Below are 21,146 nucleotides of genomic sequence, written 5' to 3' on the forward strand. Positions count from 1 at the left end.
ATACACCCTTATGTACTCTTGAGTTTATTGAAAACACACAGCAAATGTGCACACACACACACATACACACCAGCACACACCTACTCTAGAGCCTAGAATTTTAAGAGTCAGAACTTTTTACTTGCTTCTGGATTAAGATGGACCCTGTATTTCCTCAGCATGCTAATTAGAAACTCTATAAACAATTCAAAACCAGCTTAAAATTCTGTTTTACAAAAAAAAATTGATGTTAAATATTATCCTCATAGAGTTCTACTCTGACTTTTCAAATTGTTTTTTTCTCCCTTCATGGGATAAACAGTTAGGGTTTCTTTTTCTTTGTTTTTGTATCTCTCATTGTAAAAAATTCTATCTTGAAAGCTGATTTATTATTTCTTCCTTAGCATGGATGACATGGAAACAAAGATGATATTTCATCAGTCTTGTTTTTATTTAAGTTGAAAGGTTATATATTTCTACTGTCTACTGCAATACTGCTAAATATTTTTATAGTGCTTGTAAATCTTATGACATTATTTTTTTAGTTTGTATTTAAGGCATTTACTCAAAAGGGACCATATGCCTCAGTTCATGTCACTCTATCATCAGTGTGTATGGTCACTCTATTTTCTAATACTTTTAAGATTGGTTTTGGCCCCGACGTTCCTCTGCCAGATTTATTTCCTTTATTTTCCCCTATGTAGCACCATTTGGGCCATTTAATATGTAATCTCCCAACTCACCTTTATAGTTATTTTAAACATATGTATATATTTGAAATACCGAATTGTTTTGTATTTTCTAATTTTTGCAAAAGTAGTATCGACTACAAATCACATCCTATTCTTTTATTTTCTACTTTCATCTCTACACTTCCAGTGTCGAAGGCTGGACAGATCTGCCCACTTTAGTACTCTGGCAATTAAACAGAACCCTCTTCTGGCAGAAGCCTAGTCGAATTTGGGGAATGTGTACAAGGAAAGAGGGCAGTTGCAGGAAGCAATTGAGCATTACCGGCATGCATTACGTCTCAAACCAGATTTCATCGATGGTTATATTAACCTGGAAGCTGCTTTGGTAGCAGCAGGTGACATGGAAGGGGCAGTATAAGCTTACGTCTCTGCTGTTCAGTACAATCCTGATTTGTACTGTGTTCGCAGTGACCTGGGGAACTTGCTCAAAGCCCTGGGTCGCTTGGAAGGAGCCAAGGCATGTTATTTGAAAGCAATGGAGACGCAACCGAACTTTGCAGTAGCTTGGAGTAATCTTGGCTGTGTTTTCAATGCACAAGGGGAGATTTGGCTTACAATTCATCACTTTGAAAAGGCTGTCACCCTTGACCCCAATTTTCTGGATGCTTATATCAATTTAGGAAATATCTTGAAAGAGGCACGGATTTTTGACAGAGCTGTGGCAGCTTACCTTTGTGCCCTAAGCTTGAGTCCAAATCATGCAGTGGTACGTGCCAACCTGGCTTGTGTACACTGCGAGCAAGGCCTGATAGATCTGGCAATAGACACCTATTGGTGAGCTATTAGATTGCAACCACATTTCCGTGATGCTTACTGCAACCTAGCCAACGCTCTGGAAGAGAAGGGCCGTGTTGCCGAAGCAGAAGATTGTTATAATACAGCTCTGCGGCTGTGCCCCACCCATGCAGACTCTCTAGCCAATATCAAAGGAGACCAGGGAAACATTGAAGAGGCAGTTCGCTTGTATTGTAAAGCATTAGAAGTCTTCCCAGAGTTTGCTGTTGCCCATTCAAATTTAGCAAGTGTATTGGAGCAGCAGGGAAAACTGCAGGAAGCTCTGATGCATTATAAGGAGGCTGTTCGAATCAGTCCTACCTCGGCTGACGCCTACTGTAATATGGGAAACACTCTTAAAGGAGATGCAGGATGTTCAGGGAGCCTTGCAGTGTTATACTCCTGCCATTCAGATTAACCCTGCATTTGCAGATGCCCACAGCAATCTGGCTTCCATTCACAAGGATTCAGGGAATATTCCAGAAGCAGTTGCTTCTTATCGCACTGCTCTGAAGCTTGAACCTGACTTTCCTGACGGTTATTGTGATTAGGCTCATTGCCTGCAGATTGTCTGATTGGACAGACTATGATGAGCGAATGAAGAAGTTGGTCAGCATTGTGGCTGACCAGTTGGAGAAGAATAGGTTGCCTTCTGTGCAGCCTCATCATAGTATGCTCTATCCTCTTTCTCATGGCTTCAGGAAGGCTATTGCTGAGAGCCATGGGAACCTCTCCTTGGATGAGATCAGTGTCCTTCGTAAACCACCGTATGAACATCCAAAAGACTTGAAGCTCAGTGATGGTCGACTGCGTGTAGGATATGTGAGTTCTGACTTTGGGAATCATCCTACTTCTCATCTTATGCAGTCTATTCCAGGCACGCACAATCCTGATAAATTTGAGGTATTCTATTATGCCCTGAGCCCAGATGACGGCACAAACTTCCGAGCGAAGGTGATGGCAGAAGCCCATCATTTCATTGATCTTTCTCAGATTCCATGCAATGGGAAAGCAGCTGATCGCATCCATCAAGATGGTATACACATCCTTGTAAATATGAATGGTTATACCAGGGGTGCTCGAAATGAACTCTTTGCTCTCAGGCCAGCTCCTATTCAGGCAATGTGGCTGGGCTACCCTGGAACCAGTGGTGTGCTTTTCATGGATTATATCATCACTGATCAGGAAACTTCACCTGCTGAAGTTGCTGAGCAGTATTCTGAGAAACTGGCTTATATGCCCCATACTTTATTTATTGGTGATCATGCCAATATGTTCCCCCACCTGAAGAAGAAAGCAGTCATCGATTTTAAGTCCAATGGGCACATTTATGACAATCGGATTGTGCTGAATGGCATCGACCTCAAAGCATTTCTTGATAGTCTCCCAGATGTGCAAATTGTCAAGATGAAATGTCCTGAGGGAGGAGACACCGCAGACAGCAGTAATACAGCTCTTAATATGCCTGTCATTCCTATGAATACTATTGCAGAGGCAGTTATTGAAATGATTAACAGAGGACAAATTCAGATAACAATTAATGGATTCAGTCTTAGCAATGGACTGGCAAGTACCCAGATCAACATTAAGGCTGCCACTGGAGAGGAGGTTCCCCGTACCATTATTGTAACCACACGTTCTCAGTACGGGTTACCGGAAGATGCCATTGTGTACTGTAACTTCAATCAGTTATATAAAATTGACCCATCTACTTTGCAGATGTGGGCAAATATTCTGAAGCGTGTTCCCAATAGTGTACTGTGGCTGTTGCGTTTTCCAGCAGTAGGAGAACCTAATATTCAACAGTACGCACAAAATATGGGCCTTCCCCAGAACCGTATCATTTTTTCACCTGTTGCTCCTAAAGAGGAACATGTTCGGCGAGGCCAGCTGGCTGATGTCTGCTTGGACACTCCACTCTGTAATGGACACACCACAGGGATGGATGTCCTTTGGTCAGGGACACCCATGGTGACTATGCCAGGAGAGACTCTTGCTTCCCGAGTTGCAGCTTCCCAGCTCACTTGTTTAGGCTGTCTTGAGCTTATTGCTAAAAATAGTCAAGAATATGAAGACATAGCTGTGAAACTGGGAACTGATCTAGAATACCTGAAGAAAATTCGTGGCAAAGTCTGGAAGCAGAGAACATCTAGCCCTCTGTTCAACACCAGACAATACACAATGGACCTAGAGCGGCTCTATCTACAGATGTGGGAGCATTACGCAGCTGGCAACAAACCTGATCACATGATTAAGCCTGTTGAAGTCACTGAGTCGGCCTAAATAATGACTGTGTGCACAGGAGAATTACCCTGTACCTGAGCCTCAACCTTCTGGGGGAAAGGCAACTACTTTCTCCTTATCTGTACAATACCATGTTGCAGATGGGTGATAGACAATGATAAGATAGCACAGCCAGACTTGCTTCCTGCATGATCATGATCACGATAGGGAGAGACACAAGAGATGGGAAACTGCTGCTCCACAAGGAGTCTCCATAGAATTTTGCAGCATCCAGGTGTCTGGAAGGTCTGGAAGGTAAGTCTGGAAGGTCTGATCTCCCTTGGTCTTCCATGGGATGGATGGTTAGTGTGGAAGGGAGATAGAGATTGCCCAGCCGTTTTGTGATTATCATGGATTGATTGAGTCTTCTGGATTAATACTTTTCTTTATATTTTGGGTATTGGAGCTTTTAAAAATGTTTGGTTTCAGGTATTTTTATTCATGTGAAGTGTATATGATTCTCTTGAGATAAGGTTTTAAGCTAAAATATTCCTTATTTTAGTTTCTGAACTCTACAGATAAATGGGGACTTTGCTGGTGTAGTCTTTTTATAGGTTTTATAAACCACTTGAGCCTACATCAGTTATTTTAGTTTGTGACATAATGTTTGGAACTATCAGTGCTTTGTTGGTTTATAGATGATGGCTTAAATTCTTTTCCTGGTCCGCTTCCTTCTTCCCTTTCCCCCACTTTAAAAATTCTCCTGTAACTTGGCTAACAAAAAACCAAGTCTGATTCAAAACTTCCCGGAGTGTTTCTCTTAGCTCGAAGGGACTGTCCCTACTTGTTCCCCTCCTTGTTCCATTCCATGGGAGATAAATCACCAGGGCCCAGAAATCAGAAAGAATGTAAAATGAGACAAGCAAAGCTGTCTCCCCCCTGCACATGCAGGTTATTTTTGATGCTTCTGGGTTTATGGGTTTTCTCCCAGGGAAGTTAACCTTGAGCCGAGACAGTCTGTAGATAATGTAAACCACCATCTGGCAACCTTCCTTTTTCTAGTCTATATAATCTGCAACTGTAGCAGGAAGGTGTGAGTCTTCCTTTGGTTCCAGAGTGAAATGCGAGTTGGAGTTGGAGTTGGAAAAGAGGCCCACAACCAAGTGTTAGAGAAGGAAATGTGAAGTCATTAGTGAAAATCCAGGTTGAAGTTAAGGTGAAGAGGCATGAGGAAATGGTCAACTGTTACAGTATTACAAAGATCATCAAGAAGCATATCCATGAATGTGGTTTGTATTGCAATCTGCTGAAAAAGAGACAAGTATCCTGGCCTGGCCTTCATGGAGATTATATTTTATTGATTCTGATAATAGATTATTGTTGAAAAGGGCCTCCTATAAATTATAACCATGCAAAGGCAGCAAGATAATTTTTTTTCTTTATGTATGTGTTTCTCATTCCTACTCAATTCTCTCTTAGGGGAAGAGAAAATCACACACAAAAAAATGTCAAGTCTCAGCTATTCCTTTTCAAAATAATTTTTTTCCAAATTCCAGTGGAGGCAATAGGTTAACTGTTAAGATTTGTAAGGCTCAAAAAGCTAGATTTTTTACAAAGTGTACCCAAATTTTATTCTATAACTAATAGCTTTGGAAAGAATATGTCATGATGCAAAGTTGGAAAAAGCTGGTTTTTCTTCCGTGAATGACTTCAGTGTGTTGGGAGAAGAGGCAGAGAAGAAATCAAAGTAATTAAACATGGGGTGAGTTTTCCTGATAGGGGACTCTAGTGCTTTAAAATAGACTAGATAACCCTAGGGATAAGCTGAGGGTAGAACAGACCAATGCCTCATTTCCAGTCTGGTACCCTGGAAGAAAACAGTGTATTTCCTTTGAAGTCTTGAGAGGTTTCTCTTCTGCTTTGTTTTGTTTTTGGTTCATTTTGTAATCAACCTTATTAAGGCATCATTTACATACAATAAAATGCAGACATTTTTAGTCAATAGTTCAGTGACTTTTAATTAATGTATACATTTGTATAACTACCACCCCCATAAAGATAGATAACAATTCTAAAACCCTAGAAAGTTTCCTCCTAGGCTTTTGCAAAAGTATCCCCATCTCCCACCCCAAGGCAACCACGGATCTGTTTTTTATCTTTAGAGATGACTTTTGCCCAGTTTAGAATTTCATGTAAGTTGAATAATACAGTAGGTGCCCTTTTGATCTGGCTTCACTTGCTCAGCATATAGTTTTTGAAATTCATTCATGTTGGGATGTTTTAAACCAGGACTTTAGCCTGGGTGGCTGATGTTGTCTGAAGGCACTTATAGGTACATCTGAGTCTCTGGCATTGTCACTGTCTGTTCTTGGCTCCGTATTTTCAACTTTACTAAGCAGCACAAGGTTGAAGTAAGGAAGATCATTGTCAGTATAATGGAGGTGAAGTGGGTTCTGTTATATAATATTCTCAGCAAAAATTGACCTGCTTGGAATCATTGTGTTGATAATTGACAAGAATACTCTTCTTCCAAAAACCTTGGTACTATAAAACTTCTAAAGGACGCTGTCCTAGGACTCTTTTAGTTTTCATTTTTTGGGAAACATTTCTGGAAAATTCAAATGTTCACAACCTGAAAGAAGCAATTATTCACCTGAAGGCTGACTCTGCTAAAGTTGAGTTGTCCGACCTTTACATGCTGATAGAAGCCAAATAGCCTTGCAAAACAATGCTCTCTTGTTGGATATAAGCATATAGATTGTTTAAGATGGACGTGTATATGCAGTAAAGTGAAAAAACAGAGAATCTTTGGGTTTCCCTTGCTGGGTTTTTTTTATTTTTTCATTTAAGTTTCTATAGCGTATGCTAATAATTCAGGGTAACCTCAGGTTAGTTTTAGTTCCACTCTTTACATAAATGTTGAAGTACTCCATACCCACCGTTTTCCTACCTTCCTTCTTTTCTTCCATCTTTCCTTTCTCACTTCTTATAATCCATTATACTTAATCCTGCATTTGCTGAGGTGGCACTTAGTGTAGGAAAATACTGTGAAATTTTGCTGTTCAGAATGCATGTTGACCAAATTCTATATTGAGAAAAGGTCTGAATTTACCCAGAGTAACCCTTTCTCAGAGTCTTTGAATAAAGGCCATAGAAAGTGGGCTATATATAGTATCCTGACAGTATGTAGAATTCATAGCAATTGCCCTCAAAGAGCTTACCTATCGTAGATGCATATGAATGCATTTAATGATTGCTTTATTGGCAGCAGTGCCATCATACATGGTCTGTTTGGTTTTATATCATTCTCATTACCTGCTGATTACCACTGTATACATTGCAAATGGAATGGTTTCTATGGCTTGTGAACTTAACGGCCAAATAATATGTAATTTATTGCACACTTTAGTGTAGAAGATGGAGACTCCATAACTTTTCGTGTGTTCTTTGCCCCTTTGGAATGTATTACCCTGAGATCAGGCAAAGTAATAAATTTATTTCAAATGTGCGTGATAGCTAAACATCAGTTAGGAATGGTGGGCAATATTTCTTCTTCCAGCAACATAACAGTGTTTAAAGACTAAGCCATTGAACGTGGAGTTACTGAACATGGGACTCAGCTCACTGGGATCCCTTCTTAGAAAAATAAAGCAAAACTTGAATTGGATTTGTGTTGCTTATTCAAGTAGTAACTTATCAGCTACATCTTGAACTTAATTTGTCACAAACATTTGGTATTTTATGAACTCTCTTCCCCTTCTTCCCCCGACTCTCACGAGAACGGATCATGAGTATCTTAAAACATACTAAGTCGTCTTCCATCCCTGTTAATCTAACTACAAGAGCACACTTTCCTTATCCAATGCAACTTACTGTCTTTTAGAGTAGCTGTGCTTTTAATTCTGTACAAAATTACAACCAGCATAGAGAAACATTTTCAAGGAGCCACCACATTGTAGAGCTTTAGAAAGAAGACTTTAGAATTAAGGGCAAATATATCAATTTATAGCTAAAGCACCTGAGGCCTAAAGTAGGCAGGTTACCATCGAGGTCAGGGAAAGTGGTGGAAGATCAGGTTTCAAGCTGAGGAAGAGTCTAGAGGGACTCAATCTGAGCAGGTCAAAAACTGAAATGAGACGACGAATGTTCTGGGAAGGCTGGCATGTGGCCTCAAGTGTGGGATTCAGACACGGAGTGGGCCCGGGGGGAACTGAGCTTCTGCAGTAGGCAGAGAAGTCCACCTCCTCTCCGGAAAGTGCCGCTGACATCAGGGAGTTGAGGGGAAAGAGCAATGAGTTCCAGTCCACCTGAGAAAGCAGGCCAGTCTGATTAACTCTGAATTTAGGCTTATTTCAGATACTTCTTGAGAAAGAACTTGGACAAGAGCAAGTCCCACGCAGCCTCTTTTAAATCCATGCCCAGTATTTTCTGGTGGAGTTGCTTAAACCCTCCAAGTGACTCCAGCATTTTAATTTCACTCTGTAAATAATTCTGACAGTTCTATGATTGATTATTTAATGGGCAAATAAGTAGGGTCACAAAAGAGTGTGAATGTATTTTACAGAATGAGGATGGGCGGAGTGGAGCAGTCTGGAACAGCACACCAATAAAAAGGGATCTTGGTAAAGAAGAACGTCTATTAGAAATGGAGAGGAATTCGCAAGGAAATTAGTGCCTGACTCCACGCCCTTCTCTCTGCATGTTTAAAAGCTAGTTTCTAATTTTATTTTCATAGGAGATGTCTCTGTGATGAATTGTCTTTTACCTCCACACTAGTTATCACATGGACATATTGTGAAGTTTGTGTGAGAGAAAGCAAGTATTAGAATTTCTCTTGCAAGCAGCCATAAGCACTGCCTGGAACAGTCTAGGATAGAAGGAGAAGGAAAGGAAGGTGGAAACAAAGGAGAAAGACAGCTGATGATGCTGGAGTCTCTCGCTGGGATTTGTGGTATCTCATTTTGAAACTAAGTACAGAAAGTCAGAACTTGACTGATTGTTTCTTGATCACGGTTTGTTTTCATTTTTGCTTTTTTCGTGCTCTCTCATCAGTTATTCCAGCCAGTGCCATGTCATTTTCAGTTTCAGTAAGTAAGCATGCCTGTCTTGTTTCCATTTGCATTATTCATGCAAACGTTGATTGAACTGATGACCCCGAGTTATCACGGAAACATTAAATACACCAGTGGATACATTTCTTAATTTTAGAAAAAAATTACCGAGTGAAGGTTAAAACAACTCCTCTTCATTTTGTCATTTTAAAAATACTTCTCCTAACATGCAATACCTCATTGCCTAACAATGCCAGATAAATGAAGAATTCCTATGTATTCCTGAATGCAGGCTAGTCTGTATATTTTTTGGCAGGTATGACCGTTAGCGAGGGTAACGGCCTGGTTTGCTGGCCATGTCCTGTCTCCTAGAAAGTTGTACTTTCTGTTTTCTTTCAGTTGGTCCATTGGATATCAGAGGTGAATTTATAAAACTATACTTCCCTTTACACTTACTTTGTTTTGTTTTGTTTCCCTTGAAGACTAGTTGATTGACAATGTTGTGTTTCAGGTGTACAGCTAAGTGATTCAGATATATATATATTTCTTTTTCAGATCCTTTTCCTTTATAGGTTATTACAAGGTATTGAATATAGTTGCCTGTGCTATACAGCAGGACCTCGTAGTTTATCTACTTTATATATAGTATACCCTTACTTTCTGTGATCCACGCTGGTCAGACCACATAATTATTTTCACTTCTGATATAATTTTTTCCGGTCCAACCTCAAATCTTTGATAAGAAGATATTTTAAAATAAGTTTAGCATGTGTGTGCTCTAAATCCAACAGTAGTTATTAGAGATATGATTTTGCACTAGGTATTCCTCCCTTTTTTGTTCTTGGCCAACCAATTGAAAATTAGTTTTTATTTTCTGGTTGATTTGCTAGATGTTTATGACTATAATAAAAGTCTTAAATTTTGTCTCATATCTTAAAACACAATCTGAATTAGCAATGGATATTGTGCCATACATAGGGGCTGTGATATAAATATAGTTTCTAACTTCAAAAACATACAACCTAGAAGGGAACACAGACACATATGCAGCAATTATGGTAACTGCATTTGTTTACTAAGTGAAATAGTACTGAGATGGATAAAGTGCTAGCGAGCCTTGAACAGGCAAATCAGCGGCAAAAATAGATGCGCAGTTCTTTAAAAATCTTTTTAACATTTTTCCAGGTACATGTAGAATATAACTTAGCATAAAAACGGTATGGGTTTGAGGATATGGGGAGGGGGAAGGTTAAGCTGTGACAAAGAGAGTGGCATGGACATATATACACTACCAAAGGTAAAATAGATAGCTAGTGGGAAGCAGCCACTTAGCACAGGGAGATCAGTTCGGTGCTTTGTGACCACCTGGATGGGTGGGATAGGGAGGGTGGGAGGGAGACAAAAGAGGGAGGGGTTATGGGGATGTATGTATATGTATAGGTGATTCACTTTGTTATAAGGCAGAAACTAACACACCATTGTAAAGCAATTATACTCCAATAAAGACGTTAAAAATAAATAAATAAGTAAAAGAAGACTGACTCATCCAATTAAAAAAAAAAAGAAATTCTCTCATCCTGGATTCAAGAGAAGGGATGAAGTAAAAGGATGAGGAAGAACAAGAAGAGGAAATGTGAGCGTGGAGAGGGTAGGAGGAAGAGCAGAAGGCAAATAAGTGTATGTGCTTCTCTTGCCATCCCTGACTTTTTTTTTTTTTTTTTTTTTTTTTTGGCGCTTCAGGAAAACCCAAAAGCCAGAGAAGAGCACAGAGGTGCTCACCACTGCATGTGAACAAAAAGGTGGAGAGAAGAGAATGGTGGTAATCTGCGCAGGCAACTGGAGGATGACCTGAGTGCATCTCGCCAGGGAACAGTCCCCGTTCCATAGAATCCCTGAAGATGCCAGGCTCTTATGTTTAGATGGGGGGCCGAAGGTGTCTGTGGGGTCATCACATACATCACTCCTGGAGGTGTTGTTCACATTGTGTTCTTTGTAAAGAGTGTCCCTGGTGAGGTTCAACATCTCCCTCTGCAGGACCCAGCCTTGCCCTCCCAACCCGCCAAGGTCAGCAGACAACATCCCCAGTTAATCACCAGGTGTAGTGAGATATCTGGAGTGGCCCTGGTACCCCCCAGTTCAGGCGTCCTGGGGAAAGGGTGAGGAGGACAGAGGAACCGGGGCTTCTTCTCATGCAAGCAGACAGCTCACCTGGCCCAGCGCTGCTGCATCCCTGTGGGCACACAGTAGCCCTGTCATCCGGTAGGGGACACTGCAGGATCCACACCTGGCTGGGATTTGCCCAACCCCTGGGGACCCCTCAGCCTCTGTGGAGCCCCACTGAAGGGCCTGGGTCACCTCATGGCACCATTTCTCAACCTGAGGTTCTATAGATTTTTCATAGATGTGTAAAAATTGAATACAACACACACACAAAATGAAGGCAATTCAAAGCAATGCTAATTTAGGATGAGTTAAAGGGCCAGGATTCCAAATTAATTATGACCTTAAAATTAGATAACAAATACATCTGGTTTTATTACATGCTGAAAAGCAGTGTCTTCTACAAACTTTTCATGTTGGGATACAGCAAAGCTATAGAATTTATGATTCTGTGACCACAGCATCAGGATATTTTTAAATTAAAAAGCACAGGCAAGTTTGGCTGGGGTGTTAAAGAAAGAAAAACGATTATTAGGGGAAAAGGGAACATTGCGGTTCTCTGCCCACTTCCACTGTGCTGGTCTCATGATGGGCCGTGTTGCGTGTGGGCTGGAGGGACAGGGTCACTACTCCCACCTGTGTCATCAGACCTCCCACTCCTCACAGCGCCCAGGTGGGAGGGACCCACACTTTTCACCCTGGAGCCCCAGTGCCTCCCCTTTCCTCTGCATCACTTTCACTGTTCAGGGGACCAGTCGCTCGAACGCCGCCCGGCCAAATGCCCAGGTTAAATCGCCCCTGTAGGACAGGTCTCTCTGCTACCAGAACACACTTGGCAAAGAGCAGCAAACAGGCCCCAGTGCCCTGGGGATGTGAGCCCTGGGGATGTCAGGGCCCAAAGTCACTTGCAGGGTCTGAGTAGCCCCCTGGGTCCCACACACCGACCCCAGGGAGCCCACCTCCCCACTGACTCCAGTCCCTGCCTTTGTGTGGCAGGTTCTTGTCTGACTCCTGTGAAGACTGTGACCTGGAGGCCTCAGCCTGAGACTCAGAGGGGATGGAGCTTGTGCAGCATCTGGCAGCTTAAATGAGACACGAGGCCAAGGAAGGAGGGCCGCCTCTCTGCTCCGCCTCCGCTCCTGAGTCAGGTAGTGAGTGCCGGTTACTTCCTGTCGGAGCTGTACAGATTTAGCATAATTTTAGATATATGTCTTCCTTTTAACAGTGAAAGGCTGTTACATCAAACAAAATTGATCTCCTCTTTTTTTTTTTAAACATTTCTATGTAAAATAACACACAAGTATAGAAAAGCACCCTCCGCAAAGGGAGGGCTCAGTGAATTACAATGGGTGCTGCAGTCTGGGGAGCAGTAGTTCTTCCCTCTGTAAAAGCCCAGATGCTTCAGAGAAGCTCCTCTCAGCTTCCTTACTCTGGCCCCACCTCCACAGCGGAAATCCCAAAGGGACTGGATTCTCCCAGCCCTCCAGCACCCTCCACTACTTTCTCATTGTGCTGCCACACTCATTTTGAGTTATTTGTGTGTAAATCACTGCACTTGGAATATACATGGAGTAACTGACTTCATTCTTATAACCGAATAAGTTAGCACTTATTCTTCGACAGGGGGCGGCCAGAGTGCTGGGGACGTCCTGTATATTGAACTGGGTGTTGGTAACAGATGTGTTTATATTTACAAGAAACCATAAAGCTCTATGCTTAAGATCTGTGCCCTGTACAATACACCAAGTAAACTTCAATTAGAAAGAGATGCCAAAAAAATTTCCCCACAAAACAAACTTCAGGGCCAGGTGGCTTCCTCTGATTTCTACCAAACATTTAAGACAGAAACGATGCCCGTCTCCTACACACTCTTCCAGAGAACAGATACAGAGGGAACACACCCACACTGCTTTCATCGGACCAGGAGAATACTGATGTCATACCAGCAGTAGATATTACAGGACAGGAGAAATTCCAGGCTAAACACTTCTGAATGTCGATGTCAAAATCCAAAAGCAAATATTAGCAGTCTAAACCTAGAGGTTTTCAGAAAGGAAGGAAACTGGGATTTCGTGGCGGTATTTCCAGTGGTTGATGTGGACAGGATCACTGGGTGTTTGGGCGCTGCCTGGGAACGTGGAGAGAAGGGACAATGCCATCGGGTTAGTGGAATGAACATTTGGTGACAGAGATTAGGAGGGCCTGGGTCATCCTCAGAGACAGTCCTGGGATGGGGTCTCTAGGCTGTGGCTATGGAGGGGTCCCTCTAGAAGGGCATGGGCCTCTCTCCTGTGCCACTGCAGGGTCTAGGGATGGATGAGGAGTTTGTAGGGGCTGGATTTTGATGAGGAAGGATGAGCAGGGAAGGTGCGCCCTCAGAGCCAGTGCGGCCACGGCCCCTCCCCAGCCAGGCCGTAGCCCAGGCTACTCAGACAGTTGCTCACATCAATAGTCAGGCGACAGTGGGGCACGCCAGCTTCACCCACTAAACCACCAAGCACAGCCCAGCAGGCCACTGTCCTGATTAATCAGCACTAACTGTGCATCCAGGGCTGGTTGTTGAAGACCAAGCTAATTTGTTAGAGACGTGCCATGTGGGCAACTGGCTTGGAGAGACCAGGGCTCTGAGCCACGTGGAGACAAGCCGACCACTGGTCAGACCACCAGGAGGCTCACCCAGTGTGTGAAGACGCTGAGGGAGGAGGGACGTAGATGGGACCCCCTGATCCTTCAAGGGACCTTCTTTCAGGGATATTTAAGAGCTGTGGGGTCAGGGATCAACATGTAAGGGAGGCAGCGGGTCAGGCTTGGGCCCTCCTGTTGGCTCAGACCCCTCCTGTCCTTGGAGCAACCATGGGGCAGGCAGGAGGCTTGGGGGGATGGAGGGAGGGGAGCCCTGGGCTCAGGAGTCCAGAGCACCATCTAGAGGATTCAGGGGTTCAGGGATTTCTGTCCCAGGGAACCAACTACATTCCTGTCCCACATCCATCTGTCATCAGCTTTGCGACTCCGGGAAAGTCACTTAAAATCTTAACATTTTAGTGCCATGTACCATAAAATATGGTTCACAGCACCTGCCATGAGTTCCCCACGGGGCTGATGTGGGGATCACAGGAGATGATGACAGATATTCTTCACAAGCTCTAAAGCATCACACCCATAACCTTCCCCACTCCCCTGCCCTGTGGCATCCAGGTCCCCTCTCTGGAGGCAGCACTACCACATTTCTTGCTTATTCTTCCAGACATTTAATATTTGAACACTTAGGTAGCACTTATGAAGTAAGCATCATTTTTCATCAGGGTCTACCTGATTTGCTGTATTAAGCTTCCTCATGTAATACTAATAAGTGGACCCTATTAACATTTCCACTATCACAGAACAAGGAACTGAGGACAGAGGGTCTGCATAACCTTCCCAGGTTCATGTGGCTTCTGGTATGATTTGAATCCAGACCATCAGGCACCAGCCCCCACTCTGTCGGTCACTGTGCTGTGCTCCCTTTCTATATTATCTCACTAAATAAAGTCATGTCCCGTGCAGTCAGCCTGCTGGCTATTTTAAGTGCACACCACATTGCAACACCCTCTTCTCAGCCCAGCTTCGATTCACGTGACTCCCCTAGACTCCCCTAGGAGGCTGGTGAACAAAGAGAACAGACGTGTGACCTGGGAATGAATTGACACCTCTGCATGGTCTTCTCCCAGCAACACATCAATAGTTCTCTCAGTTTTTGTTGTGTTTTCCAGGATCATGACTCGGGTACCAAGAAGAAAAGGAAGATTATAAAGGAATCAAACACAGGATGCACAAGAATATCATCTGTGATCAAGATAATCTGCTGGCCATCCGCAGCGGTGGTTCAGGCACATCAGAATCAGCATCTGGCCAAACAACAGGGTAGGGACCCAAATAGCACCCCCACTGACCACTCCATTGAAGGTACTGTGGAACTAATACCAGCAAGTAGATTCAGGAGCAATGGCTGTAGTTTGTACAGCAGAGCCTGGATCTGGCTGAGGGAGGATTGGGCAGGGAAGGTGCCCACTCAGAGCCCGTGCAGCCACTGCCCGCTCTTAGCCAGGCCTTAGTCCAAGCTGCTCAGATGATTGGTCAGTTTCTAGTCAGTGAGACCCTGGGGGCCTGTAACCTTCATGTGTTAAGCCACCAAAACACCAGCCCAGTAGACCCTGTTCCCAGCTAATGAATATTAACTGCTCATCATCCGGGTTTGATCAGTTGAAGATGATGCTAATTCTCTGTGCAACTGTCATGTGGGCAGTTGGTTTGGAATGTCCTGGGTTTTGAGTCAGTTAGGGAGTCAAGTAGACTACTGGTCATTCAGGGTGGTCACCTGACCACCAGGAAGTCTCACTGCAAATCAGCTGCTAGAATCAAGTGCTGAGGGGGAAGGGAGGGGAGATGCACACATATTTGGATACCCTGGTCCATCAGGGGGTCTGCATTTGGGGGAAAGACACTGTATTTGGGGTCAGGGATTGAAACGTAGAGCCAGGAGGTGGGTCCAGGTTTGAGCCATTCTCTTGGGCCAGGCACCTCCTCCGAGTACCAGCTGTCTCCCTGCAGCATTCTTGGGGCAGGAGGATGTGGGAAAGGGAGTGAGGAGAGCTCTTGGTTTGTGTATCCAGGGTATGATCTCATGTCCATGTGTTCCGGAATCTCTGTCCCTCCCCTGCCTCAGACCCATCACTCACCAGTGTTGTGACACTAGACAAGTTACTCAATCTGTCTAAATTTCAGTGCCCTGAACCATAAAATATGGGTCACAGCCCCTACTCTGCCCACCCCACAGTGCATCACAAGAAATAATATTCTTTCCATGAGCTCTAAAACTTCTTACTCGTGTCATCAATGTGAAAAAGTAGGCTCTATCCTCCTATTTGTAGCCTCCTAGGTGCCCTTTCTGGAGACAACCTACTTATTCTTCCAGGCATTTAATACTTGAACATTTATGTAGGTAGCACTTATGAAGTACCCATCATTTTTCTTCAGGCTTTGTATTTACTAATTTTTAGCCTCAGAACATAATACGAATAAGCAGGTCCTACTAATATTTCCATATCCCTGGCCAGGGAACTGAGAAACAGAAGAGCTAAGTAACTAACCTTCCCAGGTACACATGGCGTTCGAATAGGATTTGATTTCAGGCCATCAGGCACCAGCACCCATACTCTCCCTCATTGTGTTGTGCTGACTTTGTACTTGTCTCATGTAAATAAAGTTATTTTCCCCATGTGATGAGCCTGTTGGGTATTTTAAGTGCACGCTAAAATGCAAGGTCCATCTTCATAAGCCCTACTTTGATTCAGGGGACTCCCCGGGCAGCTAGTAATAAGGAGCTCTGAAGTTTCACCTGTGAATAAGACTTTTGCCAGGAAGATGTCAACACCTCTCACTATTGTGAATGTATTTCCTAGGAGCTTGTTTCAGGAATATGAAGAGAAAAAGACAAGGATTCAAACCAAGGATACCATATGGGGATTGATCCTCCGTGAAGAAAATATACTGGCTGGCCCTCACCGTCATTCAACAGCTCAAAATGAACATCTAGTCCCAAAGGGTTGAGCCTCAAATATCATCCCATACAAGCCACTCCATTGAAGTCACTGTGAGAATTCCATCCTGAAACTGATCAAGAGTAATGACTATAAAAATGTTGTCATATTATCTTTTGATTGAGATATAATTCACATTTTTTTTAACTGTGTGATTCAGCTGCTTTTAGTGTGCTCAGGTTTTGCAATCAACATCTCTAATTCCAGTACATTTTCATCATCCCCAAGAGAAACCTCATACCTAGTATCAGTCATTCTCATTCTGTCCACCCCTTTCACCCCAGCCCTGGGTCTTTCTGTCTCTATTGATTTTCCTATGCTGGACCTTTCATATGAATAGAACCACACAATGTGCGGACTTCTGTGTCTGACTTTTGCAGTAAGCAAAATGTATTCAAGGTGCATCCAGGTTGTAGCATGTATCTGTCCTTCACCCTTTTAATGGCTGAATAATATTCATTGTATGGATATAACACATTTTATTTTTCCATTCCTCAGTTGGCGAATAGTTGGGTTGTTTCCACTCTTTGGCTATTATGAATAATGATACGACAATATAACACTCATGTACAAGTTTTTGTGTGAACATATGTTTTTTATTTCTCCTGGACATATACCTGGGAGTGGAGTTCCTGGGCCATATTGTATCTCTGTGTTGAACTTTTTGAGGAACGGCCAAACTATTTTCTTTTTCGTATTTGCACCAGCAATGATTGAAAGTGCCAATTTCCCCACATCATTGCCAACGCTTGTTTTTAAAAAAATTATATGGCACAATAGTGGGTATGAAGTGGTGTCTCACTGTGGTTTCAGTTTGCATAATTTTGACTTATAATTTTGCACATGTTTTCATGTGCTTATTGGCAATTTGTGTCTTCTTTGGAGCAGTATCTGTGCAGATTCTTTTTCTCATTTTTAAAATTTGGTTATTTGACATTTTATTGTTGAGTTGCCAGTGTTCTTTACATATTCTGAATACTAGGCTTTATCAGATATATGACTTGCAAACATTTTCCTTCATTCTGAAGGTTGTATTATGTCTTTCTTGATGGTGTTCTTTGAAACACAAAGGATTTTAATTTTGATAAAGTCCAATTTCTTTTTCCTTTTGTTGTCTGTGCCTTTGCTATCATATTTAAGAGTTCATTGCCAAATCCAAGACTATGAAGATTTATCCCTTTTTTTCTTCAGAAATTTGTATAGTTTAGCTCTTATATTTAACTCTTTGATCCATTTTAAATTCAAAGTCTATTTTGTCTGATATTGGTATAGACACTCCTGCTCTCTTGGTTACTATTTGAGTTTTCTCACTGAGTTTGGAATTCCCTTTTCTATCCTTTAACTTTCAACCTGCTTGAGTCTTTTGATCTCAAGTAAGTCTCTTGTAGACAGCATATAGTTGGATCATATGTTTTTACCTATTCCGCCAATCTCTGTATTTTGATTGGAGAGTTTAATGCATTTACATTTAAAGTAATTGCTGACCAAAAAAAGACTTATTTCTGCTATTGTGCTGTTTCTTTTCCATCTGCCCAAAGCTTTTTTGCCCCTCATTTCCTGCATTCCTCTCTTTCGTTGTGTGTGTTTAGCTGATTTCTTACAATACAATATTTAAATTACTTTCTCACTTCCTTTTGGGAATATTCTATAGCTCTTTTCTTTGTGTTTACCATGGGGATTACCTTTAACATCCTAAAATTAAAACACTCTAATTTGAACTTATACCAGGTTAAACTCAACAACATCCAAGTTCTTGAAGCTAAAAGAGCATCCTACTATCTCAATGCAAAAGACCTTCTCCAAGACACACTGCAGTTTCTGCCTGGCTGGGACATTGCCCCAGAGTGCGGTTAAGTTGAAGGAGTCGAAGGAGGCATACATTTCCATCCTCTGGATCACTGCTCACCAAAAAATACATAATGCCAGGCACATATGTAGTTTTGAATTTTCTAATGAAGACACCAGGAAAATAAAAATGGTGGAGTCAATGTAAATAATAGATTTTTAATTCAGTATCTGCAAAGTGTTCGAATGTTTACATGTGGCACGAGAACTGTGGTCATATTACGAGGGCTTGAGAGCCGCATGGAGCAAGATAGAAGACAAACAGCATGCACTTGAAACTCTAAGAAGTGAACGCTAACAGGCAGATGGGGCCTGGAAGTCCAAAGTTGAATAACAGCCCGTAACAGGGTGATTATGGTGGGTTTTTTTCCTGCCTCTGTCTCCCAGCTTACGCAAGGCACGCAAAGTCCAGCAACAGCTGAAAGTTAAAACCATGGGATCAACCTTTTATTTCTAGCCAGACAAGTGAGAAAGTGGGGGGCTTGGATGTTGAGGAGTGAGGGGGTCATCCCCATTGGTCTTTTTCTCCCCAGTTACCACATCTCCCCTGCAACCTCAGTGATGGCAGAGGCCTTCACTGAGAAATGGCCTGTGTCTCTGGACAAAGGAACAGGTTAAGAGACTCCTATTGTTTGAAGAGTGTGGGGGCATGCCCGTTATTTTCCTTTCTTTTCTCTTGCTATTTAAATTGACAAGAACAGATACTACACTTGATCTTAGCCAAAAGCCTGAGATGAAATAGACAAAATAAACTTTAAGCTAAAATTACTGTCAAGTATAAATTTTACTAATATAGTAATCCCAAAGGACCAAAGAGCAGGGCAGTGGCTTTATTGAGAACCCAGGATTTCCGAGTGTCCACCGTGCTCAGTCACTTTTAAATCATCAGCACAGCCCTATAATTCAGAGATTTAGGTGAAGTGACTTGCCCACGGTCACACAGCTAAGTGAGAGTCTTGTGGGACCAAGAGTAACTTTTGCAAAGGCGTCTCTTGCTATACTTAATCACTGCCACCATCTGACACTCACATTCTTTCTTTTTATACTGTTTCCTTGGGTCAAAGAATCCGACCCCTGAATTAAGGTTAAATAGGAGTTAGTGGCAGATCAAAAGCCAAAATCGCTTCAAGATATTCTTTTCATTCCCCCAAGTAATGCCTTTAGTCACAAAAATATAGAACAACATAGACAATTACAAGTCAAGTGACCTCAGTGTTCACAGGCCAGCACTAATACATTTTAATGTACCATGATCATATTAAAATAGAAATAACTATGAAACATTTTCTGCGGAGAAGCAGCCCCTGCGGCAGGCAGCAGAAAGGGACAGGAAGGCTGCATGGCGCCCAGGCCCCCAATGGCCTAGGTCTCACCCTGCAGCGCACTGTTGATGTGCCGGAACGCTGCTTCCTTCTCGGAGTCTAGGTCTTCAGTGGCGACAGGGAAACCCAGCTCAGGGCCTGGGGGCAGCCTCAGAGGCTCCCCTCGCCGGTGCGGCAGCAGAGGAATCCTGCGTTTTCGGGGCCTGGGACTGTCAGATGTGCGGGAGCCCTTCCTCCAGGGCCCTTTCTGCCCTCTTGCTGCCTCTGCATCTTTGTCAGGCTGGCTTTTCCTCCGGTAAACCACCGGAGCTGCAGAGGGCGACGGAGGGCCCTCCTCGCTCCCTTTCTTTGCAGACTTCTGGGGCAGCCCTTGCGGTATGGCGGGACCCCTCCTTCTCTTCACTGGCGGGAAACCTCGGGTGGAGCTATATGAGCTCGTGATGGCGTTTCTTTGGGGGCAGGAGCTCATACAAGAGGTCTGCTGTTTCCTGGCGGATCTATCTTCTGCCCACTTGGCGTGGAGGTCTCTCTGCAGAGGTCCAGACCTGGGCACGAAGAAAGAGCCCCCCAGGGGCCTAAATGCAGATCGTGCGCCCCCGGTGTCATCGGGGCCGCTTCTCTGGTCTTCGTTCCTCCCTGTGACTGTGGGGACTTCCTCCTGCTTGGCCATCCCTTGCCCGCTCTCTCCCAGGGCCCTCAACACCGTCTTCTCGATGCTGTAGTTCGGGACACAGCTGGGTGTCGTGGCCGGCACTGGCTGCCCCCGCGCCACACTGACAGTGACTGTGTCCACTGCGGACACTGAGCTGCGGGACGTCGTGGAGGTGCGAGCACCCATCACTGCCTTCTTCCGATGGCCTCGCCTGCAGATGGAGATAAGGACCCCCAGAAAGGAGCGCAGGGTCTGCGGGATGGTAGAATGTGGCCTCAGAGACTCTGTGGCAAAGCGCAGATGCAGAGTCACTGGACACTTGTGGGCTGGCCTGCGAGTGGATAGCCGGCCATAGACAGCTGGGTGACCCGGGCCGGCCACGGTAAGTTGGTGGGCGTGGGGAGCGGGCCGGGGGCAGATGAGCCCTCCTGGCAGGTGCTGATCCCCCAGTGCCCGGGGCGGGGGTGAGGGGCAGGGCCTACCTAAGTAACTGCCCCTAGAGAACTTGGGTGAGGTCGGTCCTTGGATAGAGAGCTGGGCTCCGAGCACTCTCCTTCAGCTGCCAACTCGGCCAAAATCGGAGTGCGCCCTCTTTGGCCTGTTGCTGGGATGCAGCTCTGGAACCTGTGAGCGAACAATGGGCGTGCGTTGGCGGGGCGCAAAAGTTTAGGGAGGGGGTGGCGCATGCGCAGAGTACACGTCAGGCCCTGGGGCGCACAGGTGAGGATGCGCGCCCCTGGACCGTCTAGCGCTTCTGAATCTCCCCGGGGGTCTGAGGGCTGGAGGTGTTTGCCTTGAGGGTGATGAGCTTC

The 21,146-nt window shown here is 43.9% G+C and overlaps 1 protein-coding gene and 2 pseudogenes across 2 annotated transcripts in view; 2 read left to right on the forward strand and 1 right to left on the reverse strand.

Moving 5' to 3' along the window:
• The first annotated feature begins 714 nt into the window (after positions 1-714).
• On the forward strand, positions 715-16,198 carry LOC149749914 (UDP-N-acetylglucosamine--peptide N-acetylglucosaminyltransferase 110 kDa subunit pseudogene; annotated as a pseudogene). Its single transcript, XR_016392565.1, has 3 exons — positions 715-4,043; positions 10,520-12,087; positions 14,689-16,198. The product of XR_016392565.1 is annotated as a UDP-N-acetylglucosamine--peptide N-acetylglucosaminyltransferase 110 kDa subunit pseudogene (transcript).
• LOC149749915 (2'-5'-oligoadenylate synthase-like protein 2) overlaps positions 12,097-21,146 on the forward strand; it is a 31,161-nt gene continuing 22,111 nt past the window's right edge. The window contains exon 1 of the mRNA XM_089908537.1: positions 12,097-14,839. Coding sequence (XP_089764663.1) covers positions 14,745-14,839 — 95 coding nt within the window. The 5' untranslated portion in view covers positions 12,097-14,744. The remainder of the gene's footprint in view (positions 14,840-21,146) is intronic.
• LOC149749916 (U2 spliceosomal RNA) lies at positions 18,995-19,100 on the reverse strand (annotated as a pseudogene).

This window comes from Delphinapterus leucas, chromosome 3 (genome assembly GCF_059928025.1).
Source record: "Delphinapterus leucas isolate spDelLeu-1000000601 "Yukka" chromosome 3, BTC_Dleu_Yukka2, whole genome shotgun sequence".
Taxonomy (NCBI): domain Eukaryota; kingdom Metazoa; phylum Chordata; class Mammalia; order Artiodactyla; family Monodontidae; genus Delphinapterus; species Delphinapterus leucas.